The sequence below is a fragment of the Triticum urartu genome, chromosome 7, assembly GCF_003073215.2.
Source record: "Triticum urartu cultivar G1812 chromosome 7, Tu2.1, whole genome shotgun sequence".
In the NCBI taxonomy this organism is placed as follows: Eukaryota; Viridiplantae; Streptophyta; class Magnoliopsida; order Poales; family Poaceae; genus Triticum; species Triticum urartu.
This window is the reverse complement of record NC_053028.1, coordinates 73,392,707-73,411,255: the sequence shown is the minus strand read 5'-3', so window position 1 is coordinate 73,411,255 and position 18,549 is coordinate 73,392,707. Positions and strand designations below refer to the sequence as shown.

At 45.6% G+C, this 18,549-nt stretch overlaps 1 protein-coding gene across 7 annotated transcripts; it reads left to right on the top strand.

Moving 5' to 3' along the window:
• The first annotated feature begins 1,656 nt into the window (after positions 1 to 1,656).
• Positions 1,657 to 11,595, top strand: LOC125524514. 7 transcript variants are annotated; one of them, XR_007290793.1, is made up of 7 exons: positions 1,657 to 2,272; positions 3,044 to 3,172; positions 4,765 to 4,806; positions 5,029 to 5,245; positions 9,841 to 10,225; positions 11,086 to 11,292; positions 11,390 to 11,595. XR_007290793.1 is itself a non-coding variant. In XM_048689555.1 (6 exons), exons 1-6 carry the CDS (start codon positions 1,799 to 1,801, stop codon positions 8,224 to 8,226), a joined length of 1,068 nt encoding a protein of 355 aa, XP_048545512.1. In that variant the 5' UTR covers positions 1,657 to 1,798; the 3' UTR covers positions 8,227 to 8,576. The 7 variants fall into 7 exon arrangements, 5 of the variants coding, with proteins under 5 accessions (XP_048545512.1, XP_048545514.1, XP_048545511.1 ...); XR_007290792.1 differs by having other exon boundaries at positions 11,086 to 11,595; XM_048689555.1 differs by lacking the exons at positions 9,841 to 10,225; positions 11,086 to 11,292; positions 11,390 to 11,595 and adding exons at positions 7,942 to 8,131; positions 8,211 to 8,576.
• The last annotated feature ends 6,954 nt before the right edge of the window (positions 11,596 to 18,549 follow it).

Genomic DNA, 18,549 nt, shown 5'->3' with positions numbered 1-18,549 from the left:
CTGTTTGACATCGATCCTTATCTATCAATTCATGATATTGGAGTTTGATGTTGTGTTGTAAACGAAATCTTCAGAGAAATGGAAGACATGTAGAGTATAGATTAGTTAGAATGTTGGGCCCTGGTAGCAAGAACGGTTTTGCTTAAGTGTTCATCCAACACCAATACTCAAAGTAACCGCACATATTACAATAAGTGTTAGGCACGATCACACGTTACCAATCCCCTACATCTCTCCTGCCTGAGGTGGACTACTCGCGCACATGAGAGGGATCACAAAAAACACAAAGATCGATAAACGGAAATCATCTCGATAGTATTGTAATAGTTACAACAAGATGAATTATTATCTTTATCCCGATCTCCGAGTCAAAGTATGACTAGAAATTACAAATATCTAATCTCACAAGAAACACAAAGATGGATAAACGGAAATCATTTCGATAGTATTGTAATAGTTATAGTCCATCTTGTTGATGGGGGAACAATAATTCTGAAGCTACGGATTTGTTATGCGTTGGTTACGGACCCTCGCCCCCTACCAGCTAATTCTCTCGGACCCCTGAGTTTCACGAGGTGACCCAATACCTCCCTCCATTCCAATAAGATGTGCTCCACGCTGGTTCGTATGATGAATTCCCGTAAAAAAGGTATGTAGCTCTAGCATTGCTCATGGAGGAATCCGGATGGATCTAAGTGAAGCAACTCCCCTTGAATCTCCTCTCCCCTCTTCTCCTTCAGTTTCATGGTAGATGTGATTGTTGATTGTGTTGCCCCCTTCACAAAAGAGGTGAGTTTTGAAGTGATGAAGGCGATGCTAGTGGGTATGAGCGATTGCGCTCATAACAGTGCTCGGCTTGTGTTCCATTTACCTCCCTTTTTAAATAGGAAAATTGTTCGTCTCCTCTTATAATCCTTAATCTTGAGTTTGATTTCCTTAAAATGCCTAAAAACTTGCGATCATAGCCAACAACCAAGTTTCTCCGAATTTTTACAAATATGAAATAAACTGAGACCGAAAGCTGGTGAAAATCCTAATGGAACATTCGTTGCGCCCCTTGCCGAGCCTGCCGCAGAAACCTAGCATAACCCGTATATAGCCGCACCGTCACCCTCCGCTGCAGCAGCACTCACCGACGCCTGCTCCACAACCCATCCATGGCCGCCCTCCGCAGCGCCGTCGTCCTCCATAGTTGTCAGCCGCCGCCGCCACAATCGGTAGGGTTGGGAGCGAGATGCCAGTTCTGCTTTCTTTTTCCCGTGCTATACAACAACGACATTGGTGTCCATATCTCAAAGAACCGGCCGCTCATTTTAGAGAATTGAACGGTTGAGGGTAACGGGAAGTGGCGAAAGTTTCATAAAAGGGCATGAAAATTAGACCTAGTGTTAGATAAGGAAGAAAACATTTTCCCAAATGCCAATTAGGAGATTGTGAATTAATAACAGCTCAAAAAAGATTGAGGATTAATAATTAATTCTCAGTCGGTTGTTCCTTTAAATGCATCTAGCCAAGAATGTAGTGTGACTCGTTTAGCCTTGATGGATCAAACATTTCCAAAATTGGCTGCCAAATTCTTCACGGTATTATGGATGAACTCGAAATTAAACTCCACCTCCGTTTAAAGAAACGCCGTCTGCCCACCCCACCCTTCCATTCCGTCTACCTGCTCCACGCTCCTCCGCCACGGCACGCCACTAAACCCAAATCCCTAAGCTAAACCCTCGTAAAATCGAAGGTGGGAGAAGGGGGGAGAGGAACGGGAGGCGGCGGCGGCGAGGTGATCGAGGAGAGGCCCATGGATCGTCAGGGGAACGGGGATCCGGGGAACGACGAGTCGGCGACGGCGTCCTGGGAGGTGGGCGGGGGCTCCGAGGCCGGGGCGGAGGTGACGGGGGTTACCAGGGGCTCCGAGCCTGAGGCGGAGGGGGTCCGGGGTGGCGTCCTGGCGGGGGTGACCGCGGGCCCGGTGGGTGGAGGCTCCAAGGCCCAGGCGGAGAGGGTCGTGGCGGAGGCGTCTTCCAAGGCGGGCGGGGGCTCCGTGGCCGGGGCGGAGGTTGAGGGGTCCTCTGCTAGCTTCGTGGCGGAGGGGATGGGGGTACCTCTGGTCCTGACGGCGGCGGAGATGGCCGCTCAGGGCTTCGACATCGGCGTCGACATCGTGCTGGCAACCATGGAGGAGGAGGAGGATGTGGATCCGGACGCCGAAGCAGAGTTCGACGCGATGATGCTGGCCACCGACAACCTCCGATTTGCTCAAAATTCGCGCCAGGTAGTAATGTTATGCCATTGCTCTGTTTCCTACTCTGCTCATGTTGAGATTGGGAGTGGGACTGGGACTGGGACTGGAATGGAAATTTATGACGAGGCCTGTCGGCTACGGGTCAAGTTCATCCAGAATCCGCTTAAGGTGCGTGCGTACTGCATGCGGAACTAAAATTAGCGTGTCACCCGCATATATATGCGCATGGGAGGTGGTTAGGCTGGATATGGTGGGACAGCAATCCCAGGTTGAGGAGCCAACGATTCATTTGCGGTGATCCCGTTGTTAGTTTGAGATGGTTGGTGAGAACCTCTGCAACCGCTTTGACAGGGCAGTTTTGGAGTGAGATCGGCCTACAATTGGCCACAACTTACTGCACTTGTTTGGACAGTTGCTGGGCAATTTTTTGGGGCTCTAGATGATGGCCCATTCCTATGCATTTATCCATCTGTGGATGATTTTGTCTTGTCAACTTATGTTGAACTAATGTCAAACCCAAAAGTTTATGTCGAACCAATCATGCTTTTGCTCTTTGATGCTGTCAACGTCTACTATTTAATATGAAAAATTTCATGCTTTAGTCTGGTTTTACTTGAGTTTTCATGTACTTATAGATGATTGCAAATATGTCTTTGCCTTGCTCTTGTTATAGTTCAATGCTGCTAACTGTTTTCTCGAATATACACAAATGTCTGTGGCTTGTGCGGACGGCTGCATGGTCGTGTCCAAGCATTTGTTTGAACGTACTTCTCCATTTGAATAATGTGGTGTTTGATGCAGGTACCCCCTGCTGATACCTTCCAGCCTGTAAATGAAAATGAGGTAAATGTGGATCCGGTCGCCGAGGCAGAGTTCGACGCGATGATTCTGGCCGCCAACAACTTCCGATTTGCTCAACAGATGCGCCAGGTAGTAATGTTAATTTGCCAGTATTGCTCTGTTTCCTACTTTGCTCGTGTTGAAATTGGGAGTGGGAGTGGGAATGGAACCTTCTTGTGGAAATTTATGACGAGGCCTGTCGGCTGCGGGTGAAGTTCATCCAGATTCCGCTTAAGGTGCGTGCGTACTGCATGCGAAACCAAAATTAGCGTGTCACCCGCATATATATGTGCATGGGAGGTCGGCAGGCTGGATATGGTGGGACAGCAATCCCAGGTTGAGGAACTAACGATCATTTGCGGTGATCCCGTTGTTAGTTTGAGATGGCTGGTGAGAACCTCTGCAACCGCTTTGACAGGGCAGTTTTGGAGTGAGATCAGCCTACAATTGGCCAGAACTTACTGCACTTGTTTGGACAATTGCTAGGCAAACTTTTGGGGCTCTAGATGATAGCCCATTGCTATGCATTTATCCATCTGTGGATGATTTTGTCTTGTCAACTTATGTTGAGCTAATGTCGAACCAATCATGCTTTTGCTCTTTGATGCTGTGAACCTCTACTATTTAATATGAAAAATTTCATGCTTTAGTTTGGTTTTACTTGAGTTTTCATGTACTTATAGATGATTGCAAATATGTCTACGCCTTGCCCTTGTTATAGTTCAATGCTGCCAACTGGTTTCTCGAATATACACAAATGTTGACAAAATAACACCTGAAATGCTGCTAATGGTACGAAATACTCAAAATTCGAGGTGCCCAGAAAATTTTGAGACGATTCCAGTAAATCAGATATGCACAAGTCTGGGAAATTCCAGACAATTTGGCTAAATTCTTTGGGATTTTCTCTTGGAGCATACTCCTCTTCCAAAATCTACAGAGCTCATCTTTCAGCACCTTCGGGCTTCTTCGTTTTACCTCTTGGCTCTGGAATTCCTAGTCTTCCCCTAAGCTCAAAGGCTTTGCCTGTATTGCCTTCTCCTAAACGATAGGCTCAAACACCAAGGACATGCTTCAATGTCGTGTATTCCTCCTAGGGGATCTGGTTTATATTCTTTGGACAACCGGTGCTTTGGAAACGAGAGACCATCTTTTCTGGTACTGTAGCTTCAGCACCAACTGTTGCCACCCTCGTCTTCCCCTGCTGTCCATGGAAGAATTAATTGAAACGCCAAAGTTTTTTTACAGCATATGCCCCTGTTGGGCTTTTTGGTTTTTAAATTTCAAGAGGGATCTCTTCCTTCTTGCTTACAGAATGAAGGAGGAGCTTCCACCGCTCTTAGTGCTTGGTTATATTAGCTTGAGGCTGGAGCTCTAGTGCCAAGCCTGCTTTTGTGCTTTGTGTTTTGTATAGCCCCTTCTCATTCTTATCCATGTAAATATTCCCCCCTTGTATATTTTTTCTCTTATTAATATTTTTCTATTGTTGGGGCCTACACTACAGTTTCCGTTCAAAAATGTACTTGTTGAGCTTTTGTTCTAACTACTTTGACCATGGTCATCTGGACCAGTTAATGTTAGCTTTCAGTTAAGTGTATGGCTTGTGCGGACGGCTGCATGGTCGTGTCCAAGTATTTGCTTGAACATACTTCTCCATTTGAATAATGTGGTGTTTGATGCAGGTACCCTCTGCTGATACCTTCCAGCCTGAAAACGAAAATGAGGTAAATGAGGAGGTTTACCCTTCCGTAATTGTGCGAATGAAGGATCTAAGCAAAATCTGTATTTATTTTTCTACTCCCTCCATAAAGAAATATAAGAGCGTTTAGATCACTACTTTAGTGATCTAAACGCTCTTATATTTGTTTACAGAGGGAGTAGTTCTTTTCATTCTTGGGATTGCTTCTTTTCGTGTTAATAACTTATTGCAATCTGCTTGTCTCTAGGATGAAAGGGTTCCCACCAATCAACCCAATCCTGAGAATGACACTTTATATGGATCTTCCATATCTCAGCAGATTCAAAATGATACTTTACATGGTTCTTCAATACCTCAGGGGGGTGATAGTAATACATTACATGGATCTTCCATTCCTCAGGGGGGTGATAATGATCCTGGATCTGCAACTTGGTTCAAGCTTAAGGTCCCAAGTGCGTTCCAAGGTATTACAAATCTGATATATTTTCCATAAAAATATCAGCGTACACATTTTTATATCTTGGGCATGCATGTTACTCTATGTTCTCTTCTTTCCGGTGCTATGAGTAATAGTTTGAGTATAGCCACTTCTAACTGGATCATGGCACAAAACACAATTGTTTCAGAATGTCGAATTATGTTGATACATCTACTAACTAGTTTGAACCTTTAGGTCTCACTGTGTTATGGCGCTGCTAGAAGGAGGGCGCGAGAGGGCCGGCCGGGGGCCTTTTGCCCACGGGCAGGCAAGATGGAAGGGATTTTCTTCTTAATTCTTGCTTGATTAGATTGATACATCCCCTCTCTTTATATAGAGAGATTTACTTGACTCCCAAGCAAGGCTTACTTGACCCCTAAGAAAGCGACCCTTATCTCTAATTAACCCTAAGACTAACGGGCTATATTGCCAGCCCAGGCCATTAGGCCCATTACGTACTCTAACACTACACCCCACCTGGACATGCAGCTTGTCCTCAAGCTGCAGCCTAGCCAACTTATAACCATGACTTGACGCAACACAAACCTAACACCTAAAAACAAGCCTTTTACATCTCGGCTTGTTTTATTATTCAACCTGAAATGGACTGGGATGCTTTATTTTGGACCTCTTAACAAAAAAAGTGGACACCATCCGCACGTCGAACATGCACGTGTACACCCACCTGGATCCCATGGACACCATCTAGACAAAAGGAGTGCATGTGTATGGCCACCTGGAAGTGGTTGCAAGAGCGACCAGCGGAGGCGCCCTTGCGGCGGCCGGCGGCGGAATGCAGTGGTGCTATGCGGTCCTGTCGGTGACAACATGCCTTCTCCCTGCCGGACGGCTGTTGGTCGGCACCGCACATAGAGGAGTGGAGGGCTGTCGATGAAGAATGGCGAGGAGGGGTGCGCCTCCCCAACCGCCGATGTCACAAACTTTGAGGGCGCTGTCCGTGGGGAAAACAGCATGCCCAAGATCCTCGACGCAGCGGACGTGATCGAGGTTCTTTGCGCAGCGAAGCGCAACTGGGAGGAGCGGCAGCTGCAGACCACACATCTCCCGCACACGCCGACGCGCTAGGAGGCGGCGCGCAGCAGCCTGCAGCCTCACCGCCGCCGACACATGGCGGGTAGTGATCCAAGCTGGAAGCGGTGACGGCGACGGCGGGAACTTGATCTGCTGGATGGGGACGCCCTGGGGAAGCGGTGATGGCGACGGCGGGGACTTGATCTGGTGGATCGGGACTCCCGTCGGCGCGGTCGATGCGGGGCAGGAGCTGACCGGCAATGGCTGCTGCAGTTGCAGCGGCTGCTGCGGCGAAGCGCCGGGCGCGGAGGAGGTCGCCAGGAGCGGTGGCGGTGGTGGCGGTGGATGGCAGCTGCTGCAGCGGCCCGGTGAGCGCGGCGGAGGGCACCTGGTGCGGCACACTACAAGAAAACTGTTAATTCATGACGGATTTCCGGTGACGTTATAAAAATCCATCACAGTCGATGACGATTTTCCCTCGTCCGTCATAGAAACCGTCATCGATCAGCAAGATGCGAATGTGCCCAGAAACCCTACAAAGCCCATATGGCCTTTGTTCTTTTCTAGAGGCCATATATTTTAGGTTTTAATAAAAATGCAATCATGACATGATCCCAAAACCTCTTGGGTGAAGAGAATAGTGCGTGACAACTATGGTACCAGCCTGACTAAAGGATCACTTGAACGTTTTTCTTTTGGTAATGCACCTACACTCCAAAATTTTAGTAAAAGAATTGAACGATTCGTGCACCTCTCACATACTTGCATAGTTCAATACCAGTTAGTCAAAAAATCATGGTGTAACAGATTGCGGACATAGAACTTTGCACTCGTACACATCAAATAGATTGCGGACATAAAATATGTGGCTCCAAAAATTAATTCATGTTTACTCACAAAAATATGAATATAATTTGTTAATTTCATCTATATAGGTATCAACATATGGTGTAACCTATTCTCTAAACCATCTTGGCCGGCGAGGAAAAGCTCATAAAACGAGTTGTAGGACTTAGCTTTGTTTTTAACGCTGTCTCTCCAAACCGTCACGGCCTGCCGCTGCTTTTTTTTTAGAAATCAACTGCCCTGCCGATGTGGCGATCCAGTGTGAGGGAAAACTCGTGTTGTGATTGGGTGAGCAGAGCGTCCCACGGATCGCAGATCTGAACCGTCTGCTACTCTGAGATCCGACCGCTAGCAAACCTCCCCTCTTTCTCGTCTGATCTTCAGCCCACCCACGCGCAATATCCGGCGCTGACCCCCCACGCCGCCAGAACTCGAACGGCAGCACCCTCCCCGGCCGCACCACCCACCTCCTTCCTCTCATGTCGCCAGCTCGCCGAACCCACCTCCTCCGGCTCCTCCCCGTTGTGCGCAAATCCTCCCACTCCGACGCCTACCCACCATGCCCATCCACCCCTCAACCGGCCGCGCCCCCTGCACTCCCTTCTCCGGTCAGATCCCGCCGAGATCCGCGAGTCCATGGCAACCCTGGGTGGATCACGGAGCGGCCACGGGCGTCCTACCTCCCTACACGCTTACACCACCACCACCCCCTTCCCTCACCTCTAGCCTCTCCTGCCCCTTTCTCTCCCAACCGGCCAGATCGTGGCAGGTCGTTGATGCAAATCATGAATCTCATTGATGCAGGTCATGGCCATGTTGCTGCAGGGAGAGGGCGACCCTGTCGTGGGCGTGCCGAACCGCGGGGGCTGCACAGAGCCGCTACCGGGCCCATGCCGCTGGGGGCTGCGCTGTGCTGGGGCGCTGCCGCCCCTTCGGGCCCGCATCCGTCGCCTGCGTCGTCCTCACCATCGACTTCTCCGTTGACTGCTGCTATGTGCCGCTCGCCCCACCAAGTCCCCCTTCCTCTCTACTTTGGATTTTTCGAGGCTGTCTTAACTTTTGTCGACGCGCAGGCAATCTCCAGCATGAGTTGAGGCAAGATATTTGCGGATAATGTTCTGCCTCCGATGACGCCGGCGTGGTTGGCCGGATCTGCGTACAGAAATGCACGGGAATAACCCCCGATTGTCGTCCGGTGAGAGCTGAGCGGGGCGGTGGTGGTTGCAGAGTTTTTCCTTTTTGTTTATCATCGCTGTGGCTGCAGAGTTTTTTTTGACTGCAACGCTGTGGCTGCAGAGTTAGTATAGGAGTTAGTATAGGGTGTTTTTAGTTTTCAGTTTCTTTTGTTTTTCTAGTCTTTGACTGATCTATTGTACTGAAATATCTGTAATTTTAAGTTTTATATGTGTAACTTTTTCCTGCTGTGTTTATATTTTTTTCCTTCTATGTAATCGTTGAGACTAAAACTAGTGGGCCTTGTACAGTCCTAAAATTTAATGGGCCAAAATTGCAATTGGGTTGATTACTACATGGGCGTTAGTTTTGCATGGAGCTAAATTTTAGTGGCTCAAAATTCGTGTTGGGCCGATCACTTCATGAGCTGCCACATCGGATCCATGTCAAATGCTGATGTGGCATGCACGTTAACGCTGTTATGTGCATATTAGTTAAGTGCCACCCATGACGGTCAAGAACCGTCATGGTCCATGACGGTTTTGGATGATCCGTCAAGGAGTGTGCATTGAACAAATTATGACGCGATATACATGACGGATTTTAAATCTGTCACACATAGCCTTCCATGATAATTTTGCATAGGTCGATGACGGATTCAATCCGTCATGGATTAACAGAATTCTTGTAGTGGCAGCTGCTATGGCAGTCAGGACGGGGCGGTGGTGGCGGTGGATGGCAGTTGCAGCGGCTGCTGCAGCAGCCCGGCGAGCGCGGCGGAGGCCGCCTGGTGCGGCGGCTGCCACGGTAGCCAGGACGGGGAGGTGGATGCCAGCTGCAGCGGCTGCTGCAGCAGCCCGGCGAGCGCGGCGGGGGCCGCATGGTGCAGCGGCAGCCACGGCGGCGCAGTGGCGGTGATGGGCGGCGTAGCCGGGTGCGGCTCGTAGGACTCGGCCAAGAACAGGTGGATCTCCTGGACCGCCTGTGTTAGGTCCCGCAGCACCCCGGACACCTCCGGGGTGAGGACGACGGGGGCGGGCGCGACGGAGGATCCCGGCGCGGGCAAGAGCGGGGCGACGGTCGTGGTGGTCACCGGAGGCGACGAGGTGACCGGCAGCGGAAGAGATGGGTTGGGCGGCGGTGAAGACATGATCAAATCGAAGCTAGCTGATACCAAATTGTTATGGCGCTGCTAGAAGGAGGGCGCGAGAGGGCCAGCCGGGGGCCTTTTGCCCACGGGCAGGCAAGATGGAAGGGATTTCCTTCTTAATTCTTGCTTGATTAGATTGATACATCTCCTCTCTTTATATAGAGAGGTTTACTTGACTCTCAAGCAAGGCTTACTTGATCCCTAAGAAAGCGACCCTTATCTCTAATTAATCCTAAGACTAACGGGCTATACTGCCAGCCCAGGCCATTAGGCCCACACTGCCCTAGAAAATTCCGAGGCTCACGGGTTTGCAATTGCAAATGATCTCAGAGAAAGTTTGAACAGCAATCAGGGATGGGCAACTGAAAATCAAATCTTAGGGCTTCTGCAGAATCGTCAAATCTTTCAGCTACTGGGAAATGAAGTTACTGCTATAAATAATCTTGCTCAAGGTGTTGTTGCCGTTGTACCTCAAAGCAGTGTGGATACATTTCCGATAACTCCTGAATACACCTCATCTCGAAGGATACTAAAAGAGCATGGTCCGTCTAAGTTAAAGTATGGAACATTTTGAACACATTTTTTGTCTCTTGTCATTTTGCTTGTGGTATGAAATTTCCAGTGACCATCTTGGTTATCATATAGGTCTCCGGCGTTATCATAAACAAATTTTTCATCAAAGGAAATTTATGGAGTAGAAGGCGTTACACAATTGATAACACATGCCATGTGTTTGAATGGCCTGCCAGACCAGTGGAAAATGAGGTAATTGTTGCAGACACCTTTTGCTTTTACATTGTGTTTCTTTTGGTTCCTCCAAATTAATTGATAATGCAATGCACTAATACATCCTGCTTGCCAAATAGCTCATGTGTTGAGCCAGTCTTCTTTTGTGCTTTGAGCTTCTCATCCCTCCACCTTGCAGGCCTAAAATATAATTGTTTTTTATGAAGCTTTACACACGTGTCCAAATGGTGTATGCTCATATTATTAGGCACAGTCCCGACTCCCGAGCTGATAGTATGTTGGGTGACATAGGCAGTAGTATGTGCATTGGTGAACAGAAAAAGAAAGGCTAGATGATGGCTTATCTATCTAGTAATTAACAAGCCACTAGAAGCAGAGAGAGAGAGAGAGAGGCCTTCGCTGATCACGTCTTTGCAGAAGCTTGCAAGTAGTTCTCACATAGTAGTATCGACTTAGAAACCATTCATTTTTATTTTCATTTGGAACATCTTCTGTTGGTACGACTATAGTGTACGATAGAAGATTTTTAGATACGACGGTGAAGATGTGAAGTTGTTTTACTGGAATCTGGATGGGGCAGAGCCAGGGGGTGGACAGGATCTGTACCGCAAAGTAAGGATGCAAATGGCCTACTTGCACGCACGTCCGAGGTGGATCACAGCAGCGTGTTTGACAGCTTGATTGGACGCCACGCCACACGTGGGTTATGATTGGTTTAGAGCGTTTGCCAAATATATTGTACTATCTTGAATGATACATCTACTACAAGAACATGCATGTGGCTTAATAATAATACGTTGGCATCCATGATCTCCAGAGATGTAACTCTTGTTTTTTCGTATATATGCCAACCGCTGAAGCCGCCGTTGTCTCTGCAGATACAGGCAGTACCCCCAAGGACTAGAGCAAGGACTACTGAAGAGTTGATCGCCTCCAACGCAGCTGTGGTTGCATCGCATGGCAGAGTGCTCGAGTCTAACGCTGCTGTGGTGGAGTCAAACAACAGGCTGACGGCTGCCATCTATCAGCTCATCTCCCGCCTCGGCGAATCCAGCACCAATAGGCCATGAAGTGGGGCAAGGAAGGTTGGTTAGATTAGTTAGACAGAGGCGCTGTGCTGCTTGCAAACGTTGGGTCGTATGGTCGAATGCCTGCTGAATTGTTTCTAATGCCTGCTTGCAGACTTTGGGCCCTATCGAATGCCTGCCGAATTGTTTGTAGTTCAAGTTTTGCCACGATGATAGATATCCCAGCTGGATGACAGGAGATAGGTGGGTTTACTTTTTGCTGGTATTGCTGAGAATGGTTCTTCTGTTGGTGGTTCCATTGAGAAACTAACCAGCTGTGCGAATTGCAAAAACTACTTGGTTAGAGCAAGTACAATCTTATCTGTTACATAGTGAGTGAATGCATCTTTCATTTCGAATTCTCCAAGATAGTGCAGCATTCAAAGGGTGTTCAATGCGAATGAGAAAACAGAGTATCTACGTCCAACAAAAAATAGTTGGTTCCTATCATGTCCCAAACCATGTGGGAGGCAAACATCACCAGCAAGCGCACTGGGAACGTATTGGATCGCGTCTATAGTCGTTGCCCGCAGTTCCCATCTCAAACAGATCATGGTGCTTTTTTCTTTTTCTTTGAGATTATCAGGGAGGCGCTACGCTCCCCAGTTCCATTGCATTAATGAAACCACAGAAACATGCAGCGTTCCAAGGTTCAGAGAAAGCTGAAAGAAAGTAAAAGAAAATGCACACCACCATATAAATAGGCACACTTCTTAACTACAAAGGCAATTCGCTTTTCATTGGGGCACTACAGCGAAGCACACTGAATCCAATCGCACGAAACCTCATTATAAAGTCAAATGCACTGCATTCAGCATAAATTTGCCATGCCACCATAAACACACGGCAGGTGTGGTCAGCCCTTCATGTTGATGAGTATTTGAATGATGTTGACTGGAAGAGGAGAAAGAAGGAAAGGAACTTGCCATGCTACTATAAATGATGCGCAAGCGAATACATTAGCTAACCAAACACTGTAAGTACTCAAAGAGTCAGAGTCGTACCGCAGGCAGAGGTGCAGTGGACCTAAGGCGCTTACAAATCAATTTGATGAGCTCCCATTTAGCCTTACAAATCAATACGGTCGGCAGGATTGCAGGTTTGAAGTCCCTCCCGTTTACTGAAGCAAGGAAACCTTCAGGAATTTGCTCTGTTTAGCTTCAGCAATTCCAAAGGGCAGCGATCGTAAGATCGCCAAAGAAATTTTGAGACAAATAATTCAAAGATGCTATTGTCTTTTCTTTGGCTACCAAATAGATGAATTCCTCGGAGATTTTAAGCATAGATCACTATATATCTTCTTTTTTAGGCAAGCATATCTCTTTTCTAAAAGCTGGTTTATGTTTTTTCACCTGGAAAACTGCATCAAACAAAGAAATGAAATCGACAGTCTCTTCTAAATATCTGTGTTCGAAGTGTGTGATCGATACTGCTCGACCAGCTTGGGAAAGAGAGATCCTTCAATTTCCATGAGCCTTGTAGGTTTGTCATACTCCACTACTTTCCCTGGAAATTTTCATACATAACTCATTTCTACGGGAAATATCCATGATCAATTTGGTGCCCTCAATGAAAAAAAAATTACATTTCTTATAACTTGCCAGCAGGAGCAGGGGCGGAGCCAGGATTTGAGCATGAGGGGGGCCAGGAACTCAACGGCTGGATAAGCGATATAACGTAGGATATGAGAAAGTTCTAAATTTACTATCTATATCTTGTGTAACAACATTTGTTTTGAGATATAACGCATGATATGAGAAAGTCTTAAATATAATATCGACATCTTGTGTAACAACATATGTTTTGAAATAAGCCGGAAAAGCTACATTTCTGTCGTTAACTATAGCTCCACCACCATAACAACTCAATAATCTCATCATTCTTGAAGCGATTGAAATAGAGATTTACTGGTGGTGTACTCCTACATATTCTTGAAGCCGAGCGTCGGGGTTCCATGCCGGACCGAGCCGCGATAGAGCTTGGCTACCGTCGTCGGAGAAGAAGATGGGCTCCTCCGCTCGATTCCTCGCACGGGAGGTTGATGACAAGCCGGGAGTGGAGCTAGCAGCAGGTTGTCGCTAGGTGGTCCTCGTCATGTAGCAGGTGGCCGGGAGTGGAGCCAGCACCAGGACGTCGCCGGTCACCGACTAACCGGCGAGCACCACCGCCGTAGGGACCCGATTGCTTTTTCCATAAAAGTTACAGGGACTTGATTGCTTAAAAAATGTTTTGTTGCAGGGACAAGATTGCTTTTATTCAAAACTTACAAGGACCTGATTGCTTTTTACTTTTTTACAGGAACAGGCATGTGGTAACGGTCAAAACTAACGGTGTTTACTTTTATGCCACGTCAGTCCTGATGGGCGGGCCAGACATGTCATAATCCCAATTAAAATTTAACAGTTCAGTCACTTGAGTTTTCTGGAACAGCCAACCAATTTTGTGGTAGTTTTCTGAGAAACTAAGGAAAGTGGTAGTTTTGTGTAGTCCTAACCGGTAATGTGGTAGTTTTTTCTTTTTCTATATACTCTATTCCTGAAGCATAAGAAATAGAAACTATTTTAGATAAATATCTGGCCTCATGCAATTCTATGTTAATAGACAAACTAGTGTGTATTTTCTGATTAATCTGATGAAAATGTAAGTAGTTTATATAATTTGTATGTAATCACATAATTGGCCGAACAAAAATTATGTATAGTGATTCATGTAAACGTAACTGCAAATTTCAGTATACTGTACCTTTGTGTGAACGGCGCTGCTAGATATAGGACTTTTGGGACTATGCTTTGGGCCCACATGTCATAGACATCAAGGCAGGTGCCTTAAGGCACCGAAGCAGCGTCCGGACTTTTGACAGACGAACACCTCGGACATGGCAGCAGCACCGGTGGTGGTCATCGGCCTTCGACGAATCCTTCAAGGCTTCAAGCGTTATAAATGAGTTATGGTGTTTGGCAGCTCTTTTTTGTTCATAACTACCGAACTGCACATCTCAGAATTAGCATCATGGATCATCACACAACCTAAGCAATTAGAATCTGATGTATGATTTTGACACAGATAAGATGCGATCTGAGAGAGAGTATTAGACAGACCATTTACTTCGGACTTGATATCTACTATGCAACCTTCTTCTTATAGACGTTGTTGGGCCTCCAAGTGAAGAGGTTTGTAGGATAGTAGCAAATTTCCCTTAAGTGGATGACCTAAGGTTTATCAATCCGTGGGAGGCGTAAAATGAAGATGGTCTCTCTCAAGCAACCCTGCAACCAAATAACAAAGAGTCTTCTGTGTCTCCAACACACCAAATACAATGGTAAATTGTATAGGTGCACTAGTTCGGCGAAGAGATGGTGATACAAGTGCAATATGGATAGTAGATATAGGTTTTTGTAATCTGAAATTATAAAAACAGCAAGGTAACAAGTGGTAAAAGTGAGCGTAAACGGTATTGCAATGCTAGAAAACAAGGCCTAGGGTTCATACTTTCACTAGTGCAAGTTCTCTCAACAATAATAACATAATTGGATCATATAACTATCCCTCAACATACAACAAAGAGTCACTCCAAAGTCACTAATAGCGGAGAACAAACAAAGAGATTATGGTAGGGTACGAAACCACCTAAAAGTAATTCTTTCCGATCAATCCATTGGGCTATCCCTATAAGTGTCACAAATAGCCCTAGAGTTCGTAGTAAAATAACACCTTAAGACACACATCAACCAAAACCCTAATGTCACCTAGATACTCCAATGTCACCTCAAGTATCCGTGGGTATGATTATACGATATGCATCACACAATCTCAAATTCATCTATTCAACCAACACATGGAACCTCAAAGAGTGCCCCAAAGTTTCCACCGGAGAGTCAAGACGAAAACGTGTGCCAACCCCTATGCATAGGTTCATGGGCGGAACCCGCAAGTTGATCACCAAAACATACATCAAATGGATCAATAGAATACCCCATTGTCACCATGGGTATCCCACGCAAGACATACATCAAGTGTTCTCAAATCATTAAAAGACTCAATCCGATAAGATAACTTCAAAGAGGAAACTTAATTCATCACAAGAGAGTAGAGGGAAGAAACATCATAAGATCCAACTATAAGAGCAAAGCTCGCGATACATCAAGATCGTGCCAAATCAAGAACACGAGAGAGATCAAACACATAGCTACTGGTACAAACCCTCAGCCCCGAGGGTGAACTACTCCCTCCTCGTCATGCGCAGGGATGATGAAGATGGCCACCAGTGAGGGATCGCCCCTCTGGCAGGGTGCCGGAACAGGGTCCCGATTGCTTTTTGGTGGCTATAGAGGCTTGCGGCGACGGAACTCCCGATCTCTCTGTTCAGATGGTTTTAGGGTATATGGATATATATAGGCGAAAGAAGTCGGTTAGGGGAGCCACGAGGGGCCCACGAGGGTGGAGGGCGCGCCCAGTGAGGGTGGGCGCGCCCCCCTACCTCGTGCCTTCCTCGTTGCTTCCCTTACGTGCACTCCAAGTCCCCTGGATTGTTTCCGTTCCAAAAGTAACTCTCCCGAAGGTTTCATTCCGTTTGGACTCCGTTTGATATTCCTTTTCTGCGAAACACTGAAACAAGGGAAAAACAGAAACTGGCACTGGGCTCTGGGTTAATAAGTTAGTCCCAAAAATAATATAAAAGTGCATAGTAAAGCCCATTAAACATCCAAGATGGATAATATAATAGCATGAATACTTCATAAATTATAGATACGTTGGAGACGTATCAGCATCCCCAAGCTTAATTCCTACTCGTCCTCGAGTAGGTAAATGATAAAAGAAAGAATTTATGAAGTGTGAATGCTAGCAGGTGCATAAGTTTGATCAATGATAATTTCAATCACATTTTCTAGCATCATTATATGTCATAACAGTAGCTCAACTCATAGAACTTTGCATGATCAAGTAACAAACTATTCACATGTTAAAGTATAGATCATAAACTTTCTTGAAAACTAACAAACTATGTTCACTAGTAGAAAAAGGGTCAAACGTGAAGCACATTAGTGCCGGTTTGAATTTGAGCCGGCACTAATGGTACCATTAGTGCCGGTTCGAACGACTATGCATTAATGCCAGTTCGTGTTGAACCTTTAGTACCGGTTCATGCCACGAACCGGTACTAAAGGGGTGATGGCAGGCTGGCGTCAGGCTGGGGCTCCACGATCACCTTGACCTACAGTACCGGTTTGTGACACAAACCGGCACTATAGGGCAATTTTCAAACTCTACCCCCATGTGTCGCCATTTCAGTTCTGAAAAAATCAAAAGAAAATGATAAAAACTTCAAAAAATAAAATCCTTCGAGAGGTAGTTATATTACTACATCTACTAGTTAGGAAAATTTGAAAACTTAAATTTGGACATGTTTTGCAAAAAGTGTAGGGAAAATGTAAAACGACTATAACTTTTGCATACGATGTCGGAAAAAAACGTATAATATATCAAAAAATTCAGCACAAAAATCCGCATCCGATAGAGACCGCCTACGACCTGTTTGCAATTTTTTAGAATCCTCAAACTCCAAAAGGAAAAAAAGATATGGTCAAATTTAAGTTTTTTTAATTTTTTTTGTTAAATCTGGTCAAACTACTTATTCAAGAAGTATTAATGTTACTACATAATTATTCAAGAATATTAGTGTTACTAAATAATTATTTCAATTTTTTGAATTTTGGTCAAATCTGGTCAAACTGTGGTCAAACTATGGTCAAACTTATTCAAGAAATATTAGTGTTACTAAATAATTACTGTTTTTTAGAATAATAGTTTCAAACTCAAACAGTGAAATGTATGACTTCATGCTCAAGCTAAACTCCCGAGGGTTAATAGGATTGGCATCTTACTATTGTCAGGAAAACAATAAGTGCAGACTTGGAAACGAAGGAGAATAGAACCCGAAAGTTAAGCGTGCTCGGGCTGGAGTAGTGAGAGGGATGGGTGACCGGTCGGGAAGTTAGATGATTTGGAATGAGTGATCCACACTTGAGCAGTTAAGAGAGGTGATTAGATACTAAATCACCAAATAATTCATAAAAATTAAAAATAAAAAAAATCAATTTTTTTCCAATTTTTTTTAAAAAAATTCAAAAAAACCTTTAGTACCGGTTGGTAACACCAACCGGTACTAAAGGTCCCCCATACCAAGGGGGGGGGGGCTTTAGTGCCCACCAATTAGTGCCGGTTATGGAACCGGCACTAAAGGCCCTTACGAACCGGTTTTAAAGCTCCGTTTTCTACTAGTGGTTCTCAGTCATCAAACAATTGCAATTCATCTTATTTTTAGGAAGAGTCTATGTCAGAGCTTTGATTCAGCAAACTTCACATACTCAACTATCATTTAGTCTTCCATGATTGCTACCACTCAAAGCATATTTATAAAACAAATAGTATTCATCGAACACAGAGAAAGATAGGGGCTTAATGTTTCACCTCCCAACCTTTTACCTCAAGGGTAATGTCAACAGTAATAATTCATGCTCAAATATATTTGAATGGCCATATATGCTTAGATCTTTCCATCACATGATGCTTGCCAACTAAAGAGTAGGTTGAAATGAGAAGGAATACTACTGACTCTTGCATAAAAGTAAAAGATAGGCTCCTCGCAGAGGGAAGCAGGGATTTGCAGAGGTGCCAGAGCTCGAAGCTAAAACAGAGATGAAAATAATTTTGAGAGGTATGCTTTCATTGTCAACATAATGACCAAGAGTTCCCTATATCTTCCATACTAGATACATTATAGGCGGTTCCCACGCAGAAAGGCAAAGTTTTTACTCCCCCTCCACCAACATTCACACTCCACGACTTGTCTGAAACAACGGGTGCCTTCCAACTTTCAACAATCCTGGGGGAGTTTGTTTAAATTATTTGCGAATTTGTTTTTGATCTTTTGATCATAGGACTGGGCATCCGAGTTACCAGCCATTTTCTCGTGAATGATGAGCGGAGTCCACTCATCGTGAGAATAACCCACCTAGCATGGAAGATACTGACAGCCCCTAGTTGCTACATGAGCGATTCGGGCATACAAAACAGATTATTATTTGAAGGTTTAGAGTTTGGCACATGCAAATTTACTTGGAATGGCAAGTAAATACTGCATATAGGTAGATATGGTGGACACTCATGGAAGAAACTTGGTTCAAGGAATTTGGATGCACAAGCAGTATTCCCGCTTAGTACAGATATTTTGGCTAGCAAAGGATTCTAAATAGCAAGCACCACATGTTAGAGGAT